The sequence below is a fragment of the Triturus cristatus genome, chromosome 3_1, assembly GCF_964204655.1.
Source record: "Triturus cristatus chromosome 3_1, aTriCri1.1, whole genome shotgun sequence".
Lineage (NCBI taxonomy): Eukaryota > Metazoa > Chordata > Amphibia > Caudata > Salamandridae > Triturus > Triturus cristatus.
This window is the reverse complement of record NC_140583.1, coordinates 971,016,310-971,040,371: the sequence shown is the minus strand read 5'-3', so window position 1 is coordinate 971,040,371 and position 24,062 is coordinate 971,016,310. Positions and strand designations below refer to the sequence as shown.

Sequence of the window (24,062 nt, the reverse complement as noted above, 5' to 3'; positions counted from 1 at the left end):
GAGAAAAAAAGCTGTAAAATTGGGGAATAAGAGTCACTGCCCTGAAATGTGGCAGACAATTCAGAGCTGCTGTACTTGGGAAAGACTAAGTATAGAAGTAGGCTCTTTATTGGAGCCTGTATCTTTCTAGCCTTAACTGGGACAGTCTCGTAGGTTCAGGGAGACATATTAATTCTTTCCATCTTTAGTAGGTCTGGAATGCAGCCCAACCGGAAAAAACATTGTGTGCAAATGGATCTGGCCTGGGCCTATGAGCGGACTGTAGAAGGCGCCAAGCATAGGGAAATCCTTGGGGTATAGTTTCATATGGCAGACTTCTGAAAGTGCAAGGAGTATTGTGGTATGTGGAGACTGCAGTTGTTCATCAGTTCTTGCCTGCTGGTACATTTCCCGCTGTAATGCCAGTGCTACTCAGCTTGCCCTCCTTGGGGCATTTTCTTGATAAAACTGCCGCTATGGTAACATGCCTCGCAGAAGGTTCTGCAGAGCATGAGGTGGTGCATGGCAGTCTTAAAGGTTACACTTTCAGACCCAGGGACTTGGTCAGTGCTCTCTCTGACCGAACCACTTGATCATTACACTGGGACTCCACAGCTTAATCAGTGTGCTCTATCTGAAATCATTAGTCAGTGTGCTCTCCAAACCAATAATCTTGGTCAGTCTACTCTTTACGCCTGCTGCTTGGTGAGTGTGCTCTCCCAGCCCAACTGCTTGGACAGCAGCCTCTCTCAACCCCACTGCTTAACCAGCGCACTCTCAGATCCCACAGCTGTTAGTGCAATATCTGACCCACTGGGTTTGTTGTTGTTGTTCTTTCTGATCCCATTGCTTGGTTGGCCGCCATCTTGACTCTGTGGTTTAGTTATCTCTCTCCCTTGATAAGATTTAATGGCTCTTCTCTTTGTCCCTAGCTTATGCTCCTGTCTTCTGTTTCCACCTTTTTTTCCCCTCTCTTGTCATTCTCTCAGTTCGATTATGAGCTCACTGAGAATGGAGATCGGGTGATTCTTGGTAAAGGGACCTACGGGGTTGTCTACGCTGGACGTGATGTGAATAGCCATGTGCGAATCGCCATAAAGGAAATTCCTGAGCGGGACAGCAGGTGTGTAGAAAGGAGCAATATATGTGTGAAGAGACTGAGTATTGTACCATAGCTTTATGCGTTATATAGACCGATAGACTGCATTGTGTCTGATAGGCCATTGTGTGCACAAAGTAGGACTACATGTATGTTGCCGGGGGTCAGTATAGGTGCAGAGGGACAGCATGTGTGTAAGGAACTGCAGGTGTTTATGAAGAGGCAGTATTTGTGCTAAGAAGGAGATCCAGGTATGATGATCTTTCGTTTAACGATAACACTGTTAAGGTAAAAGACTAAGGGCCCAATTTAATTCTTGGTGGTAAGGATACTCATCACAACGGCGACTGAGTATCCTTAACACCAAGAATGCGGTCTGTCCACCAAATTTACTTGCAGGTGGAACTTCATGTATATAATGCTGGAGACTGCTCCGTTTCTGCTGTGACTAACCCCCTCCAACGGCCATGTGGCTTAAGGGCAGTCTGAGTTTGACCTGTCATTCTTCCCATCTAATTTAGATTAGCGAAATGACAGTTCAGTTTTCACTGCCTGTCACCGCCAGAAAACCCCTTACAGTAAGGGACAGTGAAAATGCTAACTGCTTCCCTCGCTGTGGGAGAGGCCCCCTCTAACTGTGCGCTTCACCAAATAAGAATCTGCTAATAACTTTGGTGCCATTTTCCACTTCTCCCTGGAAAGTTTGGGCATGATGTGTTGTGAGGTCTGAGAAAAAGGAGGGAGGGTCCCAAAACGCAATTTCCCCTTGATATTTACAGTTGGAAAATTAGACACGTTGCAACCAAAAAACGTTCATGGAATTACACCAGAATGGCAGAAAGCTAGATCTTTGCTCAAAGTGTGCTTTATGTGAATTTGTGTAAATTCTTTCAGTAGTTTTTGAGATATTAAGATTCAAAATGTATGTATAATCAATTCCGGAGAGGATACCCGGACACAACAGATCAAAAGATAAGATCTGATCGTCTGCCACAACATCAACAAAATATTGTGACAGCCATTTTAGGACTCGGGGACTCAGTCCCCTGTCCTCTAAAAAGATTTGTAAAAAAGTCATATAAGGAGGCAGGATAGGGATACCCTGACCCCTTTCGTCTTTTGGAGTTGGTCCCCGAGAAATTCCCAGAGTTAAAATATATATGTATGCTTGAGGCATGTGTGCTGTAGATACACATGCTTTGCATACTCCAGCCATCTAGTGTTGGGTCCGTATGTTTGCAAGTTGTTTTTCTTCGAAGAAGTCTTTCCAGTCTCGAGCTAAGGGGACTCTCCCATTCGGTGATAGTGCTCCTGGGCATCAACTCCATTGTTAGATTTTTTTTTTTCCCGCCATCTGGTTCGGACCTATATTGCTGCACTCCAGTTCGAAACCGTTCTTCGGATTCCCTTTGGTGCGCAATCCATTCTACCCTCGAAGGTATTGTTCTTGTATGCATTTTTCTCTTCTCTGGATATTGAATCGTTCAGAACATCGGGGGCATCCCTTGGGCCTAGCCTCATCAGTCCCCCCCTTCCACTGATGGAACGAACTCTGTTCCAATTCTGTCCTCTGTGCTGCGCCAAGTACCCTCGCACCGACCTACATCAAGTTTGTAATTTGTGCCTCTTACCAGAGCTCAAGGAGGAAGACTGCAAGGCCTGTAGGTAGTTTCGGTTGAAGAAAACTTTACATGATGGTTGGGCTCGACAACGAGAAATGCAACACCAAAGTATTCAACACACTTCACCGAAGATATCTGAAGAATCCGAGCAGGAATTACGGCAAAGCGTCGGCGGTAGAAGAGCAGGCCGCCTTTGTTCCAGAGTCGGATTCTGAACTCTAGATCGATTTGGAGTCCGAAGACGTGCCTCCTGGACAAGGTGCAGTGAGTACCGAAGACCCCATGCCCCAAAACCTGTTCCAAAAAACATAAGGCTAAGCCACCTCTACAAAAGAAACGAAAGCGGGACCCTGAATTAATGAAATAGGTGGGGAAGTCAGCAGGGAAATCACAAGTATCAAAAAACAAAAACTTCCCTCACATTGATACATCAAATGTTGGCAACTAGTCCATTGGATTAAATACACCCACAGACCAAAAGTAAGTTTATAAAATATTTTTAAGTTTCATTTATTTATCAAAAATATATATTTTTCCTTAATTATATATCCATTTTTGTTCATTTTCATTCATGATACACAAAAATAACAGACATTAAAAAGAAACATAACCTGAGCCCAGCAAACAGAATAATAAGAGCCAATCGGCGAAAATGCATATACTCGTCCAAGTCAGTACATGAGAAGGGCCACAAAAATAGCTAACAAAGAAAACTCAACAAAACAATGAATAACACAATACAATAAAGTATACAGAAAAGAAAAAAAAACAATAAACCGAGGACAAAAAGCACCGACGCGCGTTTTGGAGATCCCATGTAATTCTGTAAGCTCCTTCAGGGCGCAATTATTATTTCTGTTTATAGGGATAACCAAGTTATTTACTTATGACCATGGTTTGGGTTTAATGCCGGGCTTCACTCAAGCTAAAACTGTTGGTCTGTGGGGGAGAAACACATAATGAGTACTTCGAAAAAATATATAATAAAGAAGTAGGGGAGGGGAGCAAAGAACCATTCCAAGAATTAAAAAGAAAAAGTAGAAAAAATAGAACATATGACCATCATTGAATAGTTGTGTATAGGTGATATATATATGTCGCAACGAGATACAGAGTAAGGGACAACGAACCCAAAGCAGGAACATTAGAAAATGAGAAACTAGAAGAAATAAATAGTATGAGACAAACGCCACCTCTCAGAGCACTTAGGTAGAAACTAGAGGAATAGAAATAGCCCACATACTTGAAAAAAGATCCATTCTAGGGATTCATTCCACTGAGTGCGTATAATCAATTCAACCTCCTCCAAGGGGCATTAATGGACTAAAGAAAACAAATCCAAAAAAGACAATACAAACAGAAAGAAAGACATGATAATAGGGTCTACTCTCCAATAGCATAGCAAAACAAAAACACAAGCGGTGACTAGGCGGCTACAAACTTGTAATTATAAAAGAAAAGGTCAGGAGAATTGCGAGACATAACTGTCTTAAAAGCTACGACAACAATAGTACCCAAAATACGGAAAGTGATACCTACAAATGAGACTAAGACTACTAAAGGTAAGATAGACAGTCTAGAAAATTACTCAAACCGCAGGAAGAATAAGAATATGGTAGGGGATGCACAGTAATGGTATAGCTAGTTAGCTTATTTATAAGGGGCTACTAAATCGGCGTGCATAGGCAAAAGTAGTCCATTAAAGCATTTAAAGGCTGATATGGGAAAAAAATGTATTAATGTATATATGCAGACTACCTAAAGAGAATAGGAAAAACGCCTCAAATGTATTACCTAAAAAAGGGGAAGATACACAGCAGCGAGTCTCTGCTAGTAAGCCAAGTCCACTAAGGTTAAACTAAAACTAGGAGGAATGAGAAAAATGAAAAAAGTAAATAGGCATCTTAGCAATCAAATAGTGGCAATCGCGTCCTAAATGTAACAGACCAATCCCTAAAGTATAACTTACATAGATATATACAGCTTTATCGGGAACGGTCACCAATGATTTGAAGATAATTGGATATGGACGGAAATCAAGTAGCCAATCTATAAGGTAAAAACGTCGACACGTTCAAATGGCCTAAGTACAAAAGAATAAATATGCAATGAGAAAAAAGAGAACATTTATAAACCACTGACTAACCAAACAATGTGGAAAACAAACCACTAGATATAGGTAAGTGAGTCACTTACGATTCCAAAAGTGGTTGGTGAGTCGTGACTGCTGATAATGATTGAATTTACAATGAAAACCGCGGGCAAAGCTCCATGTAGATAAACAGTCTGCAAAAATTAACACAGTACTGCGGTATGAAGAAATAAAATAATTAAAAGGTAGCCAGGCTGTGGCTACACAATATACTAGTAGAATACAAAAAAGGGGGTACCTAGTGCAAAGTACTTACCACGTTTTCACCATCCTAAGTACTCCAGCGTGGGGACCCAAAGTAAACGATACGGTCATAGAGCATGGGAACTAGGAACACGCTACTTATAGTCAGACGCGTGCTCAAAGTAAAATGGCTACACATGAAGGTGAATGGCACAAATCCCCAAAATTGTAGACTGACTAAAGAGGGGCAGCCAGAATAGGTCCCAAACTGGCGCGCTAAGTGCTAAACATAGAGGGAGGACTAAATTAATAAAATGTCGGCCATGATGGAATGATGTTATGGTTATAGGTAAACATGCGGTAAGAGTAAAAATGCTGAACATAGAGAGGGGGCTCAATAAGTAAAATAGCCGCCATGATGGAATAGTGCTATGGTATTAAGTTAATTGTAATAAGAGTAAAGATAAAAACGAAAAAATTATAATAACACGTGAAAGAATATAACCAAAAACCTATACAAACCACTAACAAACAAGTGTGGCTATTAGCAAAATATAAGCATGGCCAAAAGCACGGAGTAAGAAAGAATAGACGTCCAATAGTTCAAATAGTGATAATTGAAAACTGAGATGAGCCGATCACTGGAGTATAAGGCCAATGAAAATACAGACGTTCGGTCAGTGCGTTTAAGCCTCCAGATTGAAGTACTAGAAAATACCATTATTGAGGAATTAAAGAATATCAGAAAAACGTGAGTAAAACTTCCTATCCCAGGAAATACCAGTAGTCATGAAAAAGACCCAACCCACTTAGGACAAAGGAGATACCAGATTCATATAATGGCATTGTCCCAGGGGAGGGAATCATTGAGTCCTTTACCACATGTCTGTAGGGTGTAAATCCAAAATACCTCCCTCTTTCATCTCAGGGCGTCGATGTTACTGTCCTTAGGGGGGAGTATATGTTCCAATATAATCCAGCGTAGATCTTTCACAGTGTGTCCACACACTACCCAATGGGTGTCCATCGGGGCTCCAAGTAGTTTATTATGTATGGCTGATTTGTGTTCACTGAACCTGACTCTGAACTCCCTACCTGTCTCACCAACATATCCTTTGTGGCAGGGGCACAGAATAAGGTACACTACATTACTCGTACGACAGTCATATTTTTGAATGTGAAGGTCCTTAGTATAGAGAGAAACCTCTATTTTCTGGTCAATAACTTGGATCCAGATGTCCAAGAATTCTATTTTTTCCTTACCGATGTTGGGACTAAACTTAAGATGGAGATCACAAAGGTTAATCCAAAGGGTGAATTCCTCGAGCTGTTCTTCTGGGCCTCTCCAAATAAAGAAAATATCGTCGATGAAACGATGCCAGAGGAGTATATTCTCACTAAAAGGAGCAACTTCATAAAAGATGTAATTTGTTTCGAAGGCTCCCATAAAGATATTAGCCACATTGGGCGCACAAGCTGCGCCCATGCTAACTCCTTGTATCTGCTTGTAAATACTTCCATCAAATTCGAAATAATTTTCCTTAAGAATGATAGCCAAGCATTCCAGAACAAAAAGATGATCACAGGCGCTATCCCCATTGTCCAATACACTCTTCACAGCTTCCAATGCCTCATTCTGGGGAATATTGGTATAAAGGGCCTCGATATCCATCGAGACCAGAAAATCGGTGTGTGGATTAAATGAGATGCTTTCAATTTTACTGATGAGATGGCCAGTATCCTTAATATACCCAGGAAGCTTGGATGCCAAGGGTTGTAAATAGACATCCACATACTTGGAAAGCGGCTCTGTGAGGGACCCAATTGTTGAAACAATAGGTCTAAAAGGTGGTAGGGTAAGGTTCTTATGGGTCTTAGGGACCCCATATATAATAGGAATTTTATGGAACGAGACATTAAGATAATCAAACTCTTGTTCACATATAGAGCCTCGGTCAAGGGCTCTCTGCGTGATTGAAAGAATATCAGTTTTAATTCTTTGTTCAGGGTAACTCCCTAAGTTTGACATAATGTTCAGGCACCCTAAGCATTGCCTCAGTTTGATCCTTATATGTGGCACTATCCAGTACTACAATTCCTCCACCTTTGTTTGAAGGTTTAATGGTGACATCAGTGTTAAGGGCAAGTTGTTTGAGAGCCTGATATTCTGCGTAATCCAGGTTGTACTGAGGTTTGGGGACATAAGCCAAAAGTTGTTGTATTTTAGTGTTCACTTTTTAAAAAAGATGCCAACTTCGACACCCACCTGATCCAAGGAAGGGGTAAAAACAGATCTGGGCCGAAGCCCTATTTTATTGTCGGTCTCTCTTCAAAGAATCTCTTTAATCTGATCTTTCAGAAAAAAGCTTGGATGTCTGTATTCATTTTAAAATGCTCAAGATAAGTGCTGGGTACAAAGGAGAGGCCTCGAGATAGTAGTTGCATAGAGGGTTCATCCAACTCAGTTTTGGAGAGATTGAAGATAGGAATAGGCTCGACATGTGCATACTTGGCGGAGTCAGAGCAGGGGGGCCCCCTATTCTCTTCAATATTGTTTCCGTCTTGTCTGAAGAAACTGAGGGGAGTTCTCTGATTGTTGGTAACCACTTCTCTCCTGGTTTCTGAATCTCCCTCTGCCTTCTGATCAAGGTCGGCACCGAGACGATGTTTCCGACGCCCCGCCTCCTGGATCGACACCGAAACAAATTGTCAAGCCTTCCGGCTTACGACCTAGTCGGCCGAAATCCTCTTCGGATCCGAAACCCTCCGGGTTGAAGGACAAATCTGGTTCAGAGCTGAAACCCTCCGCTCCAAAACAAAAACAAGCTTTGGAGCTGAAGCCTTCCGCTCCCAAAAGCAAATCTATCCTGGTGCTGAAATCTAAGGACAGCCTCTCCGAGCCTCCCAAACCAGTTTTAGACCTTCTTAAAGCTAAATTGGATTCTAAACAAGAAAGATTTATATTAATCCTGATACAGGATATTTCTGCTAAAACACCAGCCAAACGCAAATTTCCTTCAGAGGAACCTGCATATAAAATCCCTCTGAAGAAGCAAAAAGACGTGGCTACCAGGCCTGCTTATCTTGCCCCACAATCCCCTCCACCATCTTCACCACAATTGCCAATGCTAGATCTTCTAAAGCAAGTTTTGGGATCCCCAGCTCAGTGGGTCAAGCTGAAATAAGATTGGAGTTTGGCCTCCAAAGACAGTGTATGGTGTGCAAGGGGTATTTTTGAAATGCATGTACTCTTTTCATCTGCTTCCTTAGCGAACAACTGCTGCCTTGAAATAACTAAATCTGCCTCTACTGCTACCTGGCGATCCCATATCTTAACTTGCTTACATGAAATTGACCTGCAGATTGGGCTTCATGAACTGATAATGCCCAATTATAAATGTATCCTAAAAAATCTAATCAAAGTTAATTCCTTCCATGCGGATAAAACTGCTTTAGCAGCAACAACTCGTGCATGGTCTAGGATTAATTCACATCAGTTTTTGCGTATACAGCCATACCTTGATGCCCAATCCAATAATATCAATACTTCAGTACATTAGGCAAATACAAAGATAAACGATAAGAACACACTCATCCATCAGACCTTCAATCATACCTATCCACTAGCTCATCTATACTATCATGCATACAACATTGAGAAATAATAACAAAACAATTCAGAACATGTATGGGATCCAGTGAGTCTGGAAGGAGACACTGCGTAGTGCTGATACGTCCCAACAGTTTCTTCTTTTGTGTGCGTCTCCGACAGGATTCCTGTATATTAAGTATAGGGCAACGCATATTTCGGTGGGTCACCATTAAAACCACCTTCATCAGGACTAATTTTGATTTGATTACTTTTCAAAAAAAATGTGTTGGGTGGGGTAAATCTGATTTGGTTAGTCTCCCAATAAATGGGCAGGTAGTTGGTCAAACTCCAAATAAGTCCCTGTCTGTTGTTGTAGCTATATGGATGTAAAGCTGAATCTATCCTAAAACACAAACAATTTGCCTATTCGTTCCCGTTCATGAATTTAGCAGCTGCAAATGGGCACCATCGGCTGACCGTCCAGAAGGGTTACATAGTACTCCTGGGCTGTGAGAAGAGTCACAATTCCATATATCTGGATGCTTTCTCGTATCTTCACCTGGCACACGTCTTTCTGCAGCGTGTCGGCGTTTTCCCCACTTTATTTTGGTCTTCGAAGAAGTCTTTGTAGTCACAAGATAGATGACTCCTCCTTATGGTGATAGTGCACATGGGCATAGACTCCATCTCCAGATTGTTTTTTTCCGCCATCGGGTTCAGATGTGATTTGCTGTGCTCCGGGTCGGTGTCGTTCTCGAACCCCCCTTTGACGCGCAATTCCTCACCACTCGACTGTATTGTCTCAATCGCGTTTCCCTTTCGACGTGCATCTCCGGGGAAAAATAAAATCCTTGACCTAGATCTTCGACGCGGGCGGTTGGGCCTATCCGTGCCGACCACGCCAGCAGTCCATGAAAAGGACTCCCTTTAAAAAATGCTCCGGTTGTGGTGCTAAGTTTCCACACACGGACTTACACAAGGTTTGTAATATCTGCCTCACCGCAGAGCATGAAGACCAGGACTGTGAGACCTGTGCATCTTCCAGGTCGAAGAAAACCATCCGTGACCGTCGGTGCTCGACGTCACGAAATGTTCTGCGAAAGCAGCTCCGTACTGAACATCTTCGTAGCAGATTCCAATGTTCATCCAGAACAACAAGCTGATGAAGGAGAGATCTCCGTCTCCAAGGCCGATGACAGACATGGAAGACCAGAACCCCGGCTCAACGGTCCATGAGTACCGAGACCCCTCTCATAACCAATCCCAAACAAAAGGCTCTTGTAACACCTCCGCCCTCGTACTCAGGTCGACACCGCCAACACATTTCAGAAGCCCTGCCCCTGGTCCCGGCTATGAAACCGAAAGAAAAGCCTTCCGTCTCGGGCTCGAGCCAACCCCATTCCGGTGCCAAGTAACCTTTGGCACCGAAGCCCAAAACTAAACCTGTGCCACACCTTTCTTCGTTGGCACCGAAAACAACCTCGACGCCACAGCCCTCGGCGTCGAAACAAAGGACAAGCCTTTGGAGCCGAAACAGGTTAAATCAAAACCTCCGAAAAAGGTCTCGGAGCTACAAACTCCTACACCAAAAGCTAAAGAGTCCAAGACCCCGCAGAAAGCTTCGGAGACAAACAAAGGAACATTCTGACCCTAAGCCTTCAGCACCGAAAAAAGACATTGTACCCAAACAGTCTGTGCCAGATTTTTCAGATCCAAAGCAGAAAACGCTACACATTGACCCAGAAACAGGTCATGTTGCCACCAAGCCTCCTAAAAAGTGGTAACTGGACCATTCAGAAGACTCTCAAATACCCATTAAACGGAAGGAAACCAGCACTAATACTTCTCCACCTTCCTCTCCTTCTCCAGCTGATCCCAATTTGTTCATTTCTCCAGCACACTCCCCACAACATACATTTTCACCTCGACCACAGGTTGATGAAGATTATTATACCGATGAGAATGGGGATCCAGATAGGGATGATGACAGACATACTATGCAAAAACAGTTGATGGACAGAATGCAGAACAATGTCATACCTTCACCCCAGTACAGAGATCTGGGCCTAAATCCATAGTTTTTTTGCTCACCATGCCATTCCAGTTTGAACCCAGCCATATGCAAATCCGTCTTGACCCTGTGCCTCATGGGAACAGTCCAGCCCGAACTGCCAAGCCAGGCTGGACTGCCAAGCCAGGTCCTCCCTGGACTAGAAATACGCATCCTAGGACCGGTTGCGGGGTTTCGCCTCTCTTCAGCCAGGATAGCTTGATTCCATTGGTATGGAGAGCACGAGACCCACGTCTGGGCATACCCGTCCCACTCGGGGTGACAAATGCAAAAACAATTGATGGACAGAATGCAGAACAATGTCATACATTCACCCCAGTACAGAGATCTGGGCCTAAATCCATCGTTTTTTTGCTCACCATGCCATGATTAAACCCAGATCAGTTGACTGGGGGTGAGTGCTTGCAATGTTCAACACTCCGTCCATCATCCCCTTTGGTTTTGCTTTGTTCGCCCTAAGTTGGCAGGGTATGCCCATACGGGGGTCCCTTGCTCACTTTGCCACTGGATTCAAGCTAACCTGGCTGATGATGGCTGATTAGCCAGAAACCGGTCCCAGGATGCTTGTTTCCGGTCCAGGGAAGACATGGCTTAGCAGTTCGGGCTGGACTGTTCCCATGTGGCACAGGGTCAGACTGATTTGCATATGGCCGTGTCTGAACTGGGGTGGCGGAGTGAGCTAAAGAATGATGATGGATTAAACCAAGATCAGTTGACTGGGAGTGAGTGCTTGCAATGTTCAACACTCCGTCCATCATCCCCTTTGGTTTTGCTTTGGACGCACATACTATCCCACACGATACATACCTTTGGGATGGTTATAACCCCGATCCACACAATGACCCAGACCTCTATTCCTCTAGGCCATCACCAGTTAATATTGGGTTTGTGCAACTAATTAATAGGGTTGCCCAATACCACGGGGTGCAATTGCACTCTGAGCCCTTAGAAGACTTCTTATTAGAAACATTTGCACCCTCACAAAAGTCTACACACACCCTGCCAATGCTAAAAGGCATGCTAAAACATGCACCAGAAGTGTTTAAAGACCCTGTCAGAGCCAGGATCCTCAACTCCAGGGTGGACAAAAAATATAAGGCAGCTCCCAATGACCCAGTGTACATCAGAGGTCAGGTTCCTTTAGGTTCTCTTGTAGTGTCTAATGCTCGCAAGAGGCTTAATTCACAAAGCACAGGCGACGCCCCTTCTCCTGATAAAGAATCAAAACTCAGACGCATCTGGCAAACGAATTGCGTCACAGGCTGCAAATCATTGGCAGATTGCCAATGCCCAAGCTTTGTTGGCTAGATACGACAGAGCTCACTATGGTGAGCTTGAAAAGCTTATGAAACATCTTCCTTAGCATTATAAAAACAAAGCTAATGGCCTTATACAGGAGGGCAAACTAATAACAATCACATCTATAAATTGTTCCCACGATGCGGCTGATACAGTAACTTGTGCTATTAATACCAGCGTTTTACTGCGCAGGCACGCTTGGCTCCGGATATCCGGATTCAAGCGAGAGGTGCAATCCACTATTCTTAAACAGCCTTTCGACCAAGAGCATCTTTTTGGGCCCACAGTCAATTCATCTTTAGAAAAGATGAAGAAGGATACTGAGACTGCCAAGTCCAGGGCGAGCTTGCAGTTGTCTTCCCCTAGAGGCTCTTTTCGTTGCTCCTTTTACAGGGCTGGCTCCAAAACTACTGGCTCAGAACATCCCTCTTCATCATATAAAAGTCCCAATCAAACTTCCTCCTCCAGAGGATATTTTCGAGGAGAATGCAGGGGTAACAACAATAAGGGAAGAGGCCTTGGTAACAACACCCGCAGCTCCCCTACCACCAAGCATTGACTTCACTTCACTTCCCCCTGATCATTCCACTCCTGTCGTGGGACGCCTCTCACAGTTGCAACCTGTCTGGAATTCCATCACAACAAACAGGTGGGTAAGACAAATTATCCAGTTTGGTTATTGCCTGGAACTCACCTCCACTCTCCCAAACATCCCTCCCAGACAACGTCCAATGTCCTCATAAAAAAACTGACTCTTCTAAAACAAGAAGTTCTCTCCCTATTACAAAAACACACAATAGACCCAATCCACTTGCCTCATCAAGGCACAGGGGTTTATTCCCTATATTTTCTAATTCCAAAGGAGGACGGCTCTCTCAGGCCAATATTGGAGCTCAGACCGTTTAACCTTTACATTCAATTAGACCACTTCCACATGGTCACTCTCCTACAGGTGCTACCACTGCTTCAACAAGGCGACTTTCTCTCCACTCCAGATTTAAAGGATGCCTACTTTCATATTCCCATTCACCCCTCTCACAGGAAATATCTCAAGTTTATGGTAGACTGTCAACACTACCAGTTCAAAGTCCTCCCGTTCGGGGTGACCACAGCACCCAGAGTCTTCACCAAGTGCCTCGCAGTAGTGGCAGCTCACTTACGTAGACAACATATTCACGTGTTCCCTTATCTGGACGACTGGCTCATAAAAGCCAAGCCACACAGCAGCTGTGTGCAACACACACACAAAACAATCCAGTTGCTTCACGACTTGGGATTCCCTGTGAACCTCACCAAGTCCCACCTCCAACCGTCGGGAACACAGGAATATCTAGGAGCTACAATAAACACTTCAAAAGTGCTAGCATGCCCCAACCCAGTCAGGATACGCAACATGCAAGCTCTAATATCTCAATTTCAGCCTCAACACTCATTACCAGCTCGAGTGTTTATGCAGTTAATCGGGATGATGGCCTCTTGCATTCTCATCGTCCCTTATGCAAGACTCCAAATGCGTCCCTTACAGGAGTGTTTGGCACGGCACGTCAGTGGAACCAGGCTCAAGGTCAGCTAACAGATCTCGTGTTGGTGGACAGCTGCACACATCACTGTCTGCAGTGGTGGAACACACAAAACCTTTCCAAAGGGCGGCCGTTCCTCAACCCGGTTCCACAGATAGTGCTAACAGCAGGCTCATAGCTCACCTTCGGAACAATACCATTCAGGGCATATGGACTCCTCAGCAAAAACTATTTTACATAAATTACCTGGAATTACTGACGGTTTTTGTGGCATTAAAATCCTTCCAACTCCATCTGGTAGACAGATCGGTCCTGGTCTGTAGAGACAATATGACAGCAATGTACTACCATCAAATTGCAGATCTGCTCAGTCATCAAAGACAGCAGATCCATAAATGGGAACTTCATCCTCAAGCTTTTCTTCCATTCTTTCACATGTGGGGCCACCCTGAAGTAGAGCTTTTCGCCACACACCAAAACGTAAAATGCCCAAGCTTCACGTCCAGTTATCCACACCCATTGTCCAAAGGCAATGCGCTATGGATGAACTGGTCAGGCAAATTTGCTTACGCTTTTCTGCCTCTCCCGCTCATTCCGTTGGTGGTTCGGAAGCTCAAACAGCATTCCCTCACAATGATCCTGGTTGCTCCAACATGGGCCCGACAACCATGGTTCACAAACCTCTTGGAACGATCAGTAGTTCCTTATCAAAAGCTACGCCTCTTACCCAAGCGTCTTACTCAGAACCATGGAGAGATGAGGCATCCAGATCCCAGTCAACTCAACCTTGCGATCTGGCACCTGAAGTCTTAGAGTTTGGCTACCTCAATCTCCCGCCAGACTGCATGAACATCATTAAAGAGGCTAGACGTCCTACCACCAGAGCGTGCTACGCCACTAAGTGGAAACTATTTTAAATTTACTGTACAAATAACAAAATCGATCCCTAGATGCTTCTATTCAAAACATTATCTGTTATCTCTTGCACCTACAACAATGTAACCTAGCATATACATCCATAAGACTACATCTCGCTGCAATAGCAGCTTATCTCCAAAACAGACAATACTTGTCTTTGTTTAGAGTACCCGCTATCAAAGCAGTTATGGAAGGACTTAAAAGAATAATTCCACCCAGAGCCTCACCCTCTCCGGTATGGAATCTAAATATTGTCCTTACCAGAATCCTGAGTCCCCCATTTGAACCACTGCACAAATGCGAATTACAGTTCCTCACTTGGAAAGTAGCCTTCCTAGTTGCCATCACATCTTAGAGTTAGGGAACTCCAGGCATTAACCACACAAGAACCATTTTTGCAAATCCATCTTAACAAAGTGGTTCTTAGGACTGACACGACTTTAGGTAAAAATTTTGGGTTTGCCTTTCACCTTAACAAGTCTGTAGAACTCAGTTTGTTTCCCTCTACCAGACTCAGTGGCAGAACGAGCTCTTCACAAGCTAGACGTTAAAAGAGCAATACTCTACTACATTGAAAGAACAAAATCCTTTAGGAGAAGTAAACAACATTGTGGCTTTCTCCCCACCTCATAAAGGCTTATGTCTTATTGTCTCTCCAGCCCATGTATTCAATTCTTTCTGTTTTTTAATTAACTTATATATGCTATTTATGTTTTTATATGCGGTACTGTACTTATGGGTTAATTACAAAACAAATTTTATCGCCAACTCAATGTAACTATCTCCCATTTATATGATGAATTGTATATATGTATGTTATATTTATCTCTGTTGACTTTTATGGCTCATTGCCGAAATAAAGTTTAAATGAAATGAAATAAAGGCAATCCCATTTCAAAAGCGGGGATTGCAAGGTGGATTGTTAAGTGCATCCAAATATGCTTTCTTAAAGCCAAACGTACATTAACCATTCCCCCTAGAGCTCATTCCACACGCAAACTAGGGGCTTTTATGGCTTTCTTAAGGAACATTCCCCCTGATGACATCTGCAAGGCAGCAACTTGGTCTACACCGCACACTTTCACAGAACACCATTGTGTAGCTGTGCAAGCAAAATAACAAGCTAGTGTGGGCCAGGCTGTATTAAGAACACTTTTTCAGACCACTGCAACAGATACAGGTTAGCCACTGCTAGGGAGACAACGGCTGTATAGTCTATGCAAGTAAATAATCTACAGCTCATATGCCTCGAACGGAAAATGCTACTTACCAGTATGCATTTGTTCTTTTCATGTAGAGCTGTAGATTCATATACGCCCACCCGCCTACATCTGTTGCAGTGCTATCTTACTTAGATACATCACACATGGATATCTCTTTCTATTTCTTACTAACTCCATCACCCTTTATGGCGAAAACAATCTGGAGATTGAGTCGATGCTCTTGCGCGCTATCACCGTAAGGAGGAGTCACCTATCTTGTGACTACAAAGACTTCTTTGAAGACAAAAACAAAGTGCAAACATCCAAGCCCAACACCAGATGGTGATCTATGCAGGTATAGGAATCTACAGCTCTACATGCCAAGAACAGATGCATACTGGTAAGTAGAATTTTCCTTCTCAAGTTTGGGGTAAGATCGATTCGTCAGGCTCTTATTTCTATCAGGCGAGTTGATTCCACTGCTATGTCAATTGATAAACTTTTTAGCCGCTGCCGAAAAATGTTTGTTATTGACTATCTAAGATATACTATAATCAAATCAAATGGTCCGAAGAGAGATTTTGAATACATGGATGCATTTTAACTGCTTATTTGCACATCATGGCTTTCCTGAAAGATTTAGTGTATATGCTGCTATAGTAATTTATTAGAAATTGAAATAAAAATACTGATTCACCTTCATAGCTTGTTTGCCCAATGGAACTATTGGGTTAGAGTTATGTGAGCTGTAGATCATATGCTTTGCATGCTCCTGCCATCTAGTGTTGGGTCCGGATGTTTGCAAGTTATTTATCTTAGAAGACGTCTTTTCAGTCGCGAGGTAGGTGACTCCTCCTTTTGGTGATAGTGCACATGGGCATCAACTCCATTGTTAGATTGTATTTTCCCACCATCGGGGTCGGGCGTGTATTGCTGCGCTCTGCTTTGAAACAGTTTCTTCGGGTTGCCCTCGGTGCTTAATCCACGCTACCTGCATCGGTATTGTTTCAAATGCGTATCCCACTTCTCCGTGTATCGTATCCATCGAGTAAAAACCTCTATTTCGATCAAACATCATCGGGAAGGCCATCCGGCCTAACCACGTCGGTCCACTTAGCAGTCGATGGAACGGACTCCATTCAAATTCTGCCCTCGGTGCCACGCCCAGCATCCGCCCACCGACTTACATGAAGTGTGCAACTTGTGCCTGTCTCCGGAGCACAACGAACAGGACTGCAGATTGTTCCGATCGAAGAACACGCACCATGATCGCCGGGTTCGATGGCGCGAAATGCAGAGTCAAAATGTCGAATACACGCCGGTTATCTTCGGTGGAGGATCCGTTTACGAATGCGACGCACAAGGGCCGGAGGAAGAACAAGAAGAACTTGCCTCCATTCCAGAATCGTACTCCGAGATGGAAGAAGACTTGCCACAAGGTCAACGTCCCGTGATTACCCAATGCTCCTTGACCCAAACTCCAACTCAGCTGAAACAAAAGACTTTGGTCCCACCCCCGCCTATTGGCCACAAGTCTGCACCAACAAGATGTTTGACGTCCTGCCCTCCGGCTCGGCACCGCAACATTGAAGTGGCCAAAGTCTAGCACCGAGCCAAAACCTTCAGGCTCGAATCCGAAAACCACTTTGGAGCCGAAATCATCATTGACACCAAAAACTAAACCTTCTTCAGCACCGAAGCCTTCCGTGCCGAGAAGTCATTTTACCCCGGCTCCGAAATCCTCGGGTCCCGAAACCCAAAACCGTTCCTCTGAAGTTGTAGGACCCGATTTTCGACACTCCAACACCCAAATCTAAATCTAGATACAGGACGTGTTCTTACTAAATCACCTCAGAAACTCAAACCTGAGTCAGAGGACACCCTTTACCATATTCCTTTGAAGATGAAGAATTTAGGTACTAACCCCACCCCTCCTCCTCCACTTCCCCGCCTCCACCTTTTTAGCATTTACTGATTACTCCAACTAACTCCACCACCTGATGATGATGGAGATGGGCGGGGGGGGGGGGGGCAATACATTACCAGTAGACGCCTGGAAGGATTATAACACTGATTCACTTAAAGATTGCGACCTAGATATTTACCCCGCAATGCCTCCCCCCCCCCCCCCCCCCCCCGACAATGTAGGATATCGGGCATTACTTGCTAGAGCTGCAGAATATCATGGGGTACAGTTACACAAGGAATCTCTAGAGGAAGATTTCCTATTTGAAACAATCAGTAGCACACAAAGAGCTAGCCACACTCTACCTATGCTTAAAGGTATGATGAGACATGCCAATATCTTTGAAGATCCAGTGCGTGCTCGAATTCTCACCCCCAGAATTGATAAATGTATATATATATATATATAAGCCTGCTCCCTCAGATCCAGTCTTTATCAAAGGACAGTTACCACTAGACTCCTTGGGGTCTCTAATGCCCGTAAACGGGCCAATTCACAAACTGCAGGGGATGTTCCCCCGCCAAACAAACAGTCAAAACTATTAGACGCCTCCGGTGAACGAGTAGCTGCCCAACCAGCAAATCATTGGCGCATTGCCAACACCCAGGTCCTGCTAGTCCGATTTGATAAGGCACATAGACAAAATGGAGCAGTTACTACAACACCTCCCAGATGTGCACATAGCAAAAGCCCAGGATTTAGTCCAGGAAGGGAAGCTCCTATCCAATTCCTCAATTAGATGTGCTTTAGATGGTGCAGACACCGCAGCTAGAGAGATCAACACTAGTGTGTTATTAAGGAGACATGCATGGTTGAGGATTTCTGGTTTTAAACCCGAAGTACAACAGTCTATTTTAAATACCCCTTTTGACAAAAAACATCTCTTTGGGCCCGAAGTAGATAGGTCATTAGAAAAAAATAAAGACACAGAAGTGGCCAAGTCTATGGGAGTTCTGCAGTCTCCCTCTAATCAGGGCTCTTTTCGTGGCTCCTACTACTGTGGAGGTTCGAAAACCATGTCGTCCGATAATACTGCTGCCTCCTACAAAGGCAACAGTCAATCTTCCTCTACAAGGGGCTTCTGTTCTTTTAACACCTGTTGCGGGACGTCTTCTACAATTTCTCCCCATTTGGCAATCTATCACCACAGACAAATGGGTTTTAGGAATTATCCAACATGGTTATTTCCCGGATCTTACCAACAGTCCTCCAAACATTCCACCACGTTCTCATAAAATGTCACCAGAACATTTACATCTACTTCAGCAAGAGGTCCAGTCTCTCCTGTCCAAAGAAGCCATAGGTCTTGTGGCGTTACAAAATCAAGGAACATGCATGTACTCCCTATTCTTTCGCTTCCCAAAAAAGGACAGCTCCTTGAGACCTATTCTAGACCTCTGAGAACTAAACCTCTGCATACTTTCAGAGCATTTCCACATTTCCAACAAGTGCTCCCACTTCTACAGCAGGGTAATTTTATGTCTACTCTAGACTTAAGACGCATATTTCCACATTCCAATTCATCCAGTTCATCGCAAATACTTCAGATTCATGATAGCGCGTCGTCATTGCCAATTAAAAGTGCTACCGTTTGGAGTCACCACTGCTTCCAGGGTATTTACGAAATGTCCGGCAGTAGTCTCAGTACATCTGAGAAGACAACACATCCATGTCTTCCCATACCTGGATGACTGGCTCGTCCAAGCCAGCACTTACCAAATGTGTCTCCAACACCCTCAAACCACTATTCACTTACTTGACCAACTAGGGTTTACAGTAAATGCTTTGTAGTCTCATCTACAGCCTTCCAACACACAAACTTATCTCGGAAACACGATAGACGTTCAGAAAGCTCTAGCCTCTCCCAATACAGCCAGGATTCACAGTATTCAGTCCTTTCTCTCTCAATTCCAGCCCAACCAATCACTACCAGCCAAAGATTTCATGCAACTGCTAGGGATGATGGTGTCTGGCATTATAATGTTTCCCCACGTAAGACTTGACATGCATCTCCTTCAAGAATGCTTAGCAAGTCAGTGGAACCAGTCGCAGGGTCAGTTGACCGATCTAGTGTTGGTAGATGGCCGCATCCATCGCTCTCTGCAGTGGTGTAACTCACAATTTATCCAAAGGGAGGCCCTTTCTCGACCCTGTTCCACAGACAGAGCTAACAGCAGACGCATCACTCACTGGTTGGTGTGCTCACCTACAAAATCACACAATTCAAGGATTATGGACTCTAAAGTACAAGAGCCTCCACATAAACGTAGAGCTTCTAGCACGGTTTCTAGCGCTCAAAGCCTTTCAACCTCACCTAATAAGCAAAACTGTCTTAGTCTGCACAGGCAACATGACGGCTATGTACTATATACAAAAACTGGGGGGGGACACACTCTCCAACTGTCACGCCTAGCACAAGCCGTTTGGAAATGGGCCATACATCACAAAATGTATCACCTAGCAGAACATCGTCCAGGAGTAAACAATCAAATTGCAGACCTTCTCAGCAGAAAGATAGCAAATCTACGAGTGGGAACTTCATCCCCAGATTCTTCTTCCCTCCTTTCAGGAATAGGGATTTCCTCACAAAGACCTGTTCGCCACAGCTCAAAACGCAAAATGCCCAAGCTTCGCCTCCAGGTTCCCACACCCACTCTCCAAACACAATGCCCTATGGATGAACTGGTCATGGATATTTGCCTACGCTTTTCCGCCTCTCCCACTCATTCCGCTGGTAGTTCAGAAGCTCTGACAATCATCCCTCAGACTAGTTCTCATAGCTCTCACATGGGCATGTCAAGCTCTCACTTGTTCCACACCAAAAGCTGCATCTCAACTCCAGTCTCCTCACTCAGAGCCATGGAGAAATCAGGCATCCAAATCCCAAGGAACTCAACCTAGCGATTTGGCTCCTGAAGTCATAGTTTAGTTATTTACAATTACCACCAGACTGTATGAATATTCTAAAGAAGGCTAGGAAACCTACGACTAGGGCATGTTGTACAGCAAAGTGGAAACTATTTGTTATATACTGTAACACTAACTATCAATCCACTTGATGCTTCAGTGCATAACATCATCTGTTATCTCTTACACTTACAGCAATCTGGATTAGCCTACACATCCATTCGATTGTATATAGCAGCAGTAGCAGCATACTTACAAAACAGACTACACTTATCTCTATTCAGAATACCATTGATTAAGAAAAGCTCCACCTGCACCTGTATGGAACTTGAACATAGTCCTTACGAGGCTAATGGGTCCACCTTTTGAACCAATGTACAAGTGTCAACTACAATTTCTGTCATGGAAGGTTGCTTTTCTTATTGCAATCGCTTCCTTAAGGAGACTTGGTGAACTCCAGGTACTAACTATACAAGAGCCTTTCTTTCAACGTCATAAAGACAAAGTGGTTCTTTGAACCAATCCCAAATTTCTTCCTACAGTGGTTTCTGCTTTTCCCATGAATCAGTTTAGTTGCCTGTGTTCTTTCCTCAACGGGATTCTGTAGCAGAACGAGTTCTGCACACACTAGATGTTAGAATAGCCCTACTATATTATGTGGAAAGAACAAAAGATTTTCATAAGACAAAACAGTTCCTGTTGCTTTTTTGCCGCCACACACATCCTATTTCTAAATCTGGCATTGCAAGATGGATCGTGAAATGTATCCAAACATGTTATGTGAAAGCGACAAGAACCTTGACAATACCCACTAGAGCGCATTCCACCTGCAAAATAGGGGCTACTATGGCTTTCAAAGGGAATATTCCCCTTTCTGGCATCTGTAAGGCAGCAACATGGTCTACACAGCCCACATTGACCAAGCACTATTGTGTGGATGTGTTAGCGAGGCAACAAGGCCAGGCAATACTTAAAACACTTCGAGGCATATGAGCTGTAGATAATATGCTTGTGCATAGATCGCCATCTAGTGTTTTTCTTCGAAGAAGTCTTTCCAGTCACGAGGTAGTGGACTCCTCCTTTCGGGGATAGTGCGCATGGGCTTCAACTTGTTAGATTGTATTTTTCCGCCATCGGGTTCGGATGTGTATTGCTGCACTCCGGTTTGGCACTGTTTCTCGGTCCCCTTTGATGCGCAATTCATACCCTCGACGGTATTGTTATCGATCGCAGTACCCCATTTGTTGCATATCGTCTCAACTTTAAAATCATCGATCGGAAAACTTGTGGAAGGCTGTCGGGCCTACCTGTCCCATCGACTGCTAGAGTGGTCGGAACGGACTCCCTTCAAGTTATATCCCGGGTGTCGTGCTAAATTTCCACGCACAGACTTGCACAAAGTGTGCAACCTCTGTCTTTCCCTGGAACACGACGAGAAAGACTGCGACGCGTGTCCATCGTTCCAATCGAAAAAGACACTTCGTGATCGTCTGGCTCGACGTCATGAGATGCAACAGCAAAGCGGCTCCGCTCCGGACATCTTCAGCAAAGAGCCTGACTCCGAACATCATGCCCAAGGAGCCGAAGAAGAACAATTCTCTGTGTCCGAAGACGACTCAGACATCGAAGAAGGGGAGCAAGGTACTCCGGGGCAGCGTACCGTGAGTAAAGATAACACCTTTCCCCCCCCCCAACAACCTAGGACAAAGGCTCTGGTCCATTCTCTGCCTTCGGGCCAAGGTCGGCACTGACTAAAAGTTTCTGTCTCTGTCCAAAGAACCTCGGTCCGATCACTCCATTTCGGATCCAAAACACAAAAAGTTGGTGATTCACCCTGATACAGGGCATATTCAAGCCACTCCACCGAAAAAGAGAAAATTAAGACCTACCAGAGGACTACCACTTTCCTCTAACAAAGATAAGTGTGGGTACTAACCCTTCTCCTCCTTACATCACACCTACTTCTCCTACTAATCCTAATTTACTTTATTTCACCTGAAAATTCACCACCACCTTCACCTAACCCACAAGATGATGGAGACTGAGATGACAATCAAGATCCCCCACAGGACACTGATCCTTGACAGGACTATCACACTGATCTAGATCCAGATTATGATCCAGATTTGTACCCCTCCAGACCCCCCCTCCTCCAATCCCCCCCAGATAACATTGGGTATATTGAGCTTCTTAATAGGGCTGCTCAATATCACAGGGTGGAGTTACATTCAGAGCCATTAGAGGAGGATTTTCTCTTTGAAACCCTTAGCTCCTCTCACAGTCACTCATATATTGCCTGGGCTCAAAGGCATGTTAAAACACACTAAGGATATTTTTGAAGACCCTGTCAGGGCAAGAATTATTACTCCTAGGGTGGATAAAAAAATATGCGCCCGCACCCACCGACCCTACATACATCAAAGGTCAATTACATTTAGACTCTTGTAGTCTCTAATGCTCTCAAGAGCCGACTCCCAAACGTCAGGTGAAGCTTCTCCGCCAGATAAGGAGTCCAAGCTCATGGACTCCTCAGGCAAGAGTAGCTTCACAAGCAGCTAATCCTGGTCGTATTGCCAATGCCCAAGCTTTGTTGGCTCGTTACGACAGGGCTCACTATGAAAAACTCATGCAGTTCTTACCAGACGAACACAAGACTAAGGCTAATGACCCTATTCAAGAGGGCAAGCTCATTGCAAATACAACTGTCAGGTGTGCCCTAGATGTGGCAAACACAGCAGCCCGTACAATTAACACCAGTGTACACTTATGAAGGCATGCGTGGTTGAGAATTTTAGGTTTCAAACCTGAGGTGCAAACCTCTTCTCTCAACTAACCCTTTGATAAGGGACATCTCTTTGAACCAGCAGTTGACACCTCGCTGGATAAAATAAAAAAAGGTAGAGGTCGCAAAGTCCATGGGGGCTTGGCAGTCACCCACCAATAGAGGTTCCTTTCACCGCTCCTTTTATAGGGGTGGCTCTAAAAACATATCCACCGAGACTACCACCGCCTCTTACAAGTGTGATACTCAATCCCCCTCACCAAGAGGTTATTTCAGAGGAGGTTTTACAGGAAACAATGGTAAGGGAAGAAGCAGAGGCAACTCCACATGCTCCTCCGCCACTGGCAACAAACAGTGACTTCCATCCCATACCCCGATCATTCCACTCCTGTCTGGGAACGTGTCTCTCAATTTCCTGCTGCCTGGAACTCCATCACTTCAGACAAATGGATACTGCAAATTATCCAATATGGTTCCTGCCTGGAACTTGCAGCCAATCCCCCAAATATCCTTCAAAGACCACATGCAATGTCACCGGAACATCTCTCACTCTTAAAGCAAGAGGTTCTCTCTCTCCTAGGAAAACAAGCTATAGAACCAGTCCCATAACAATACCAAGGGACCGGGGTGTATACTCCCTGTACATCTTAATTCCCAAGAAGGATGGCTCTTTAAGACCTATATTGGACCTCCGAGAACTAAATCTCTACATCCAGTCAGACCACTTTCACATGGTCACACTTCAACAGGTTCCCCCGCTCCTTTAGCAA

General features: G+C 44.3%; 1 protein-coding gene across 2 annotated transcripts in view; it reads left to right on the top strand.

The window, feature by feature from the left end:
- LOC146861338 (mitogen-activated protein kinase kinase kinase 5-like) overlaps positions 1–24,062 on the top strand; it is an 802,557-nt gene that overhangs the window by 394,378 nt on the left and 384,117 nt on the right. For both annotated transcript variants that reach the window (XM_085645620.1, XM_085645619.1), the window contains exon 15: positions 969–1,102. In XM_085645620.1, coding sequence (XP_085501746.1) covers positions 969–1,102 — 134 coding nt within the window. The remainder of the gene's footprint in view (positions 1–968; positions 1,103–24,062) is intronic.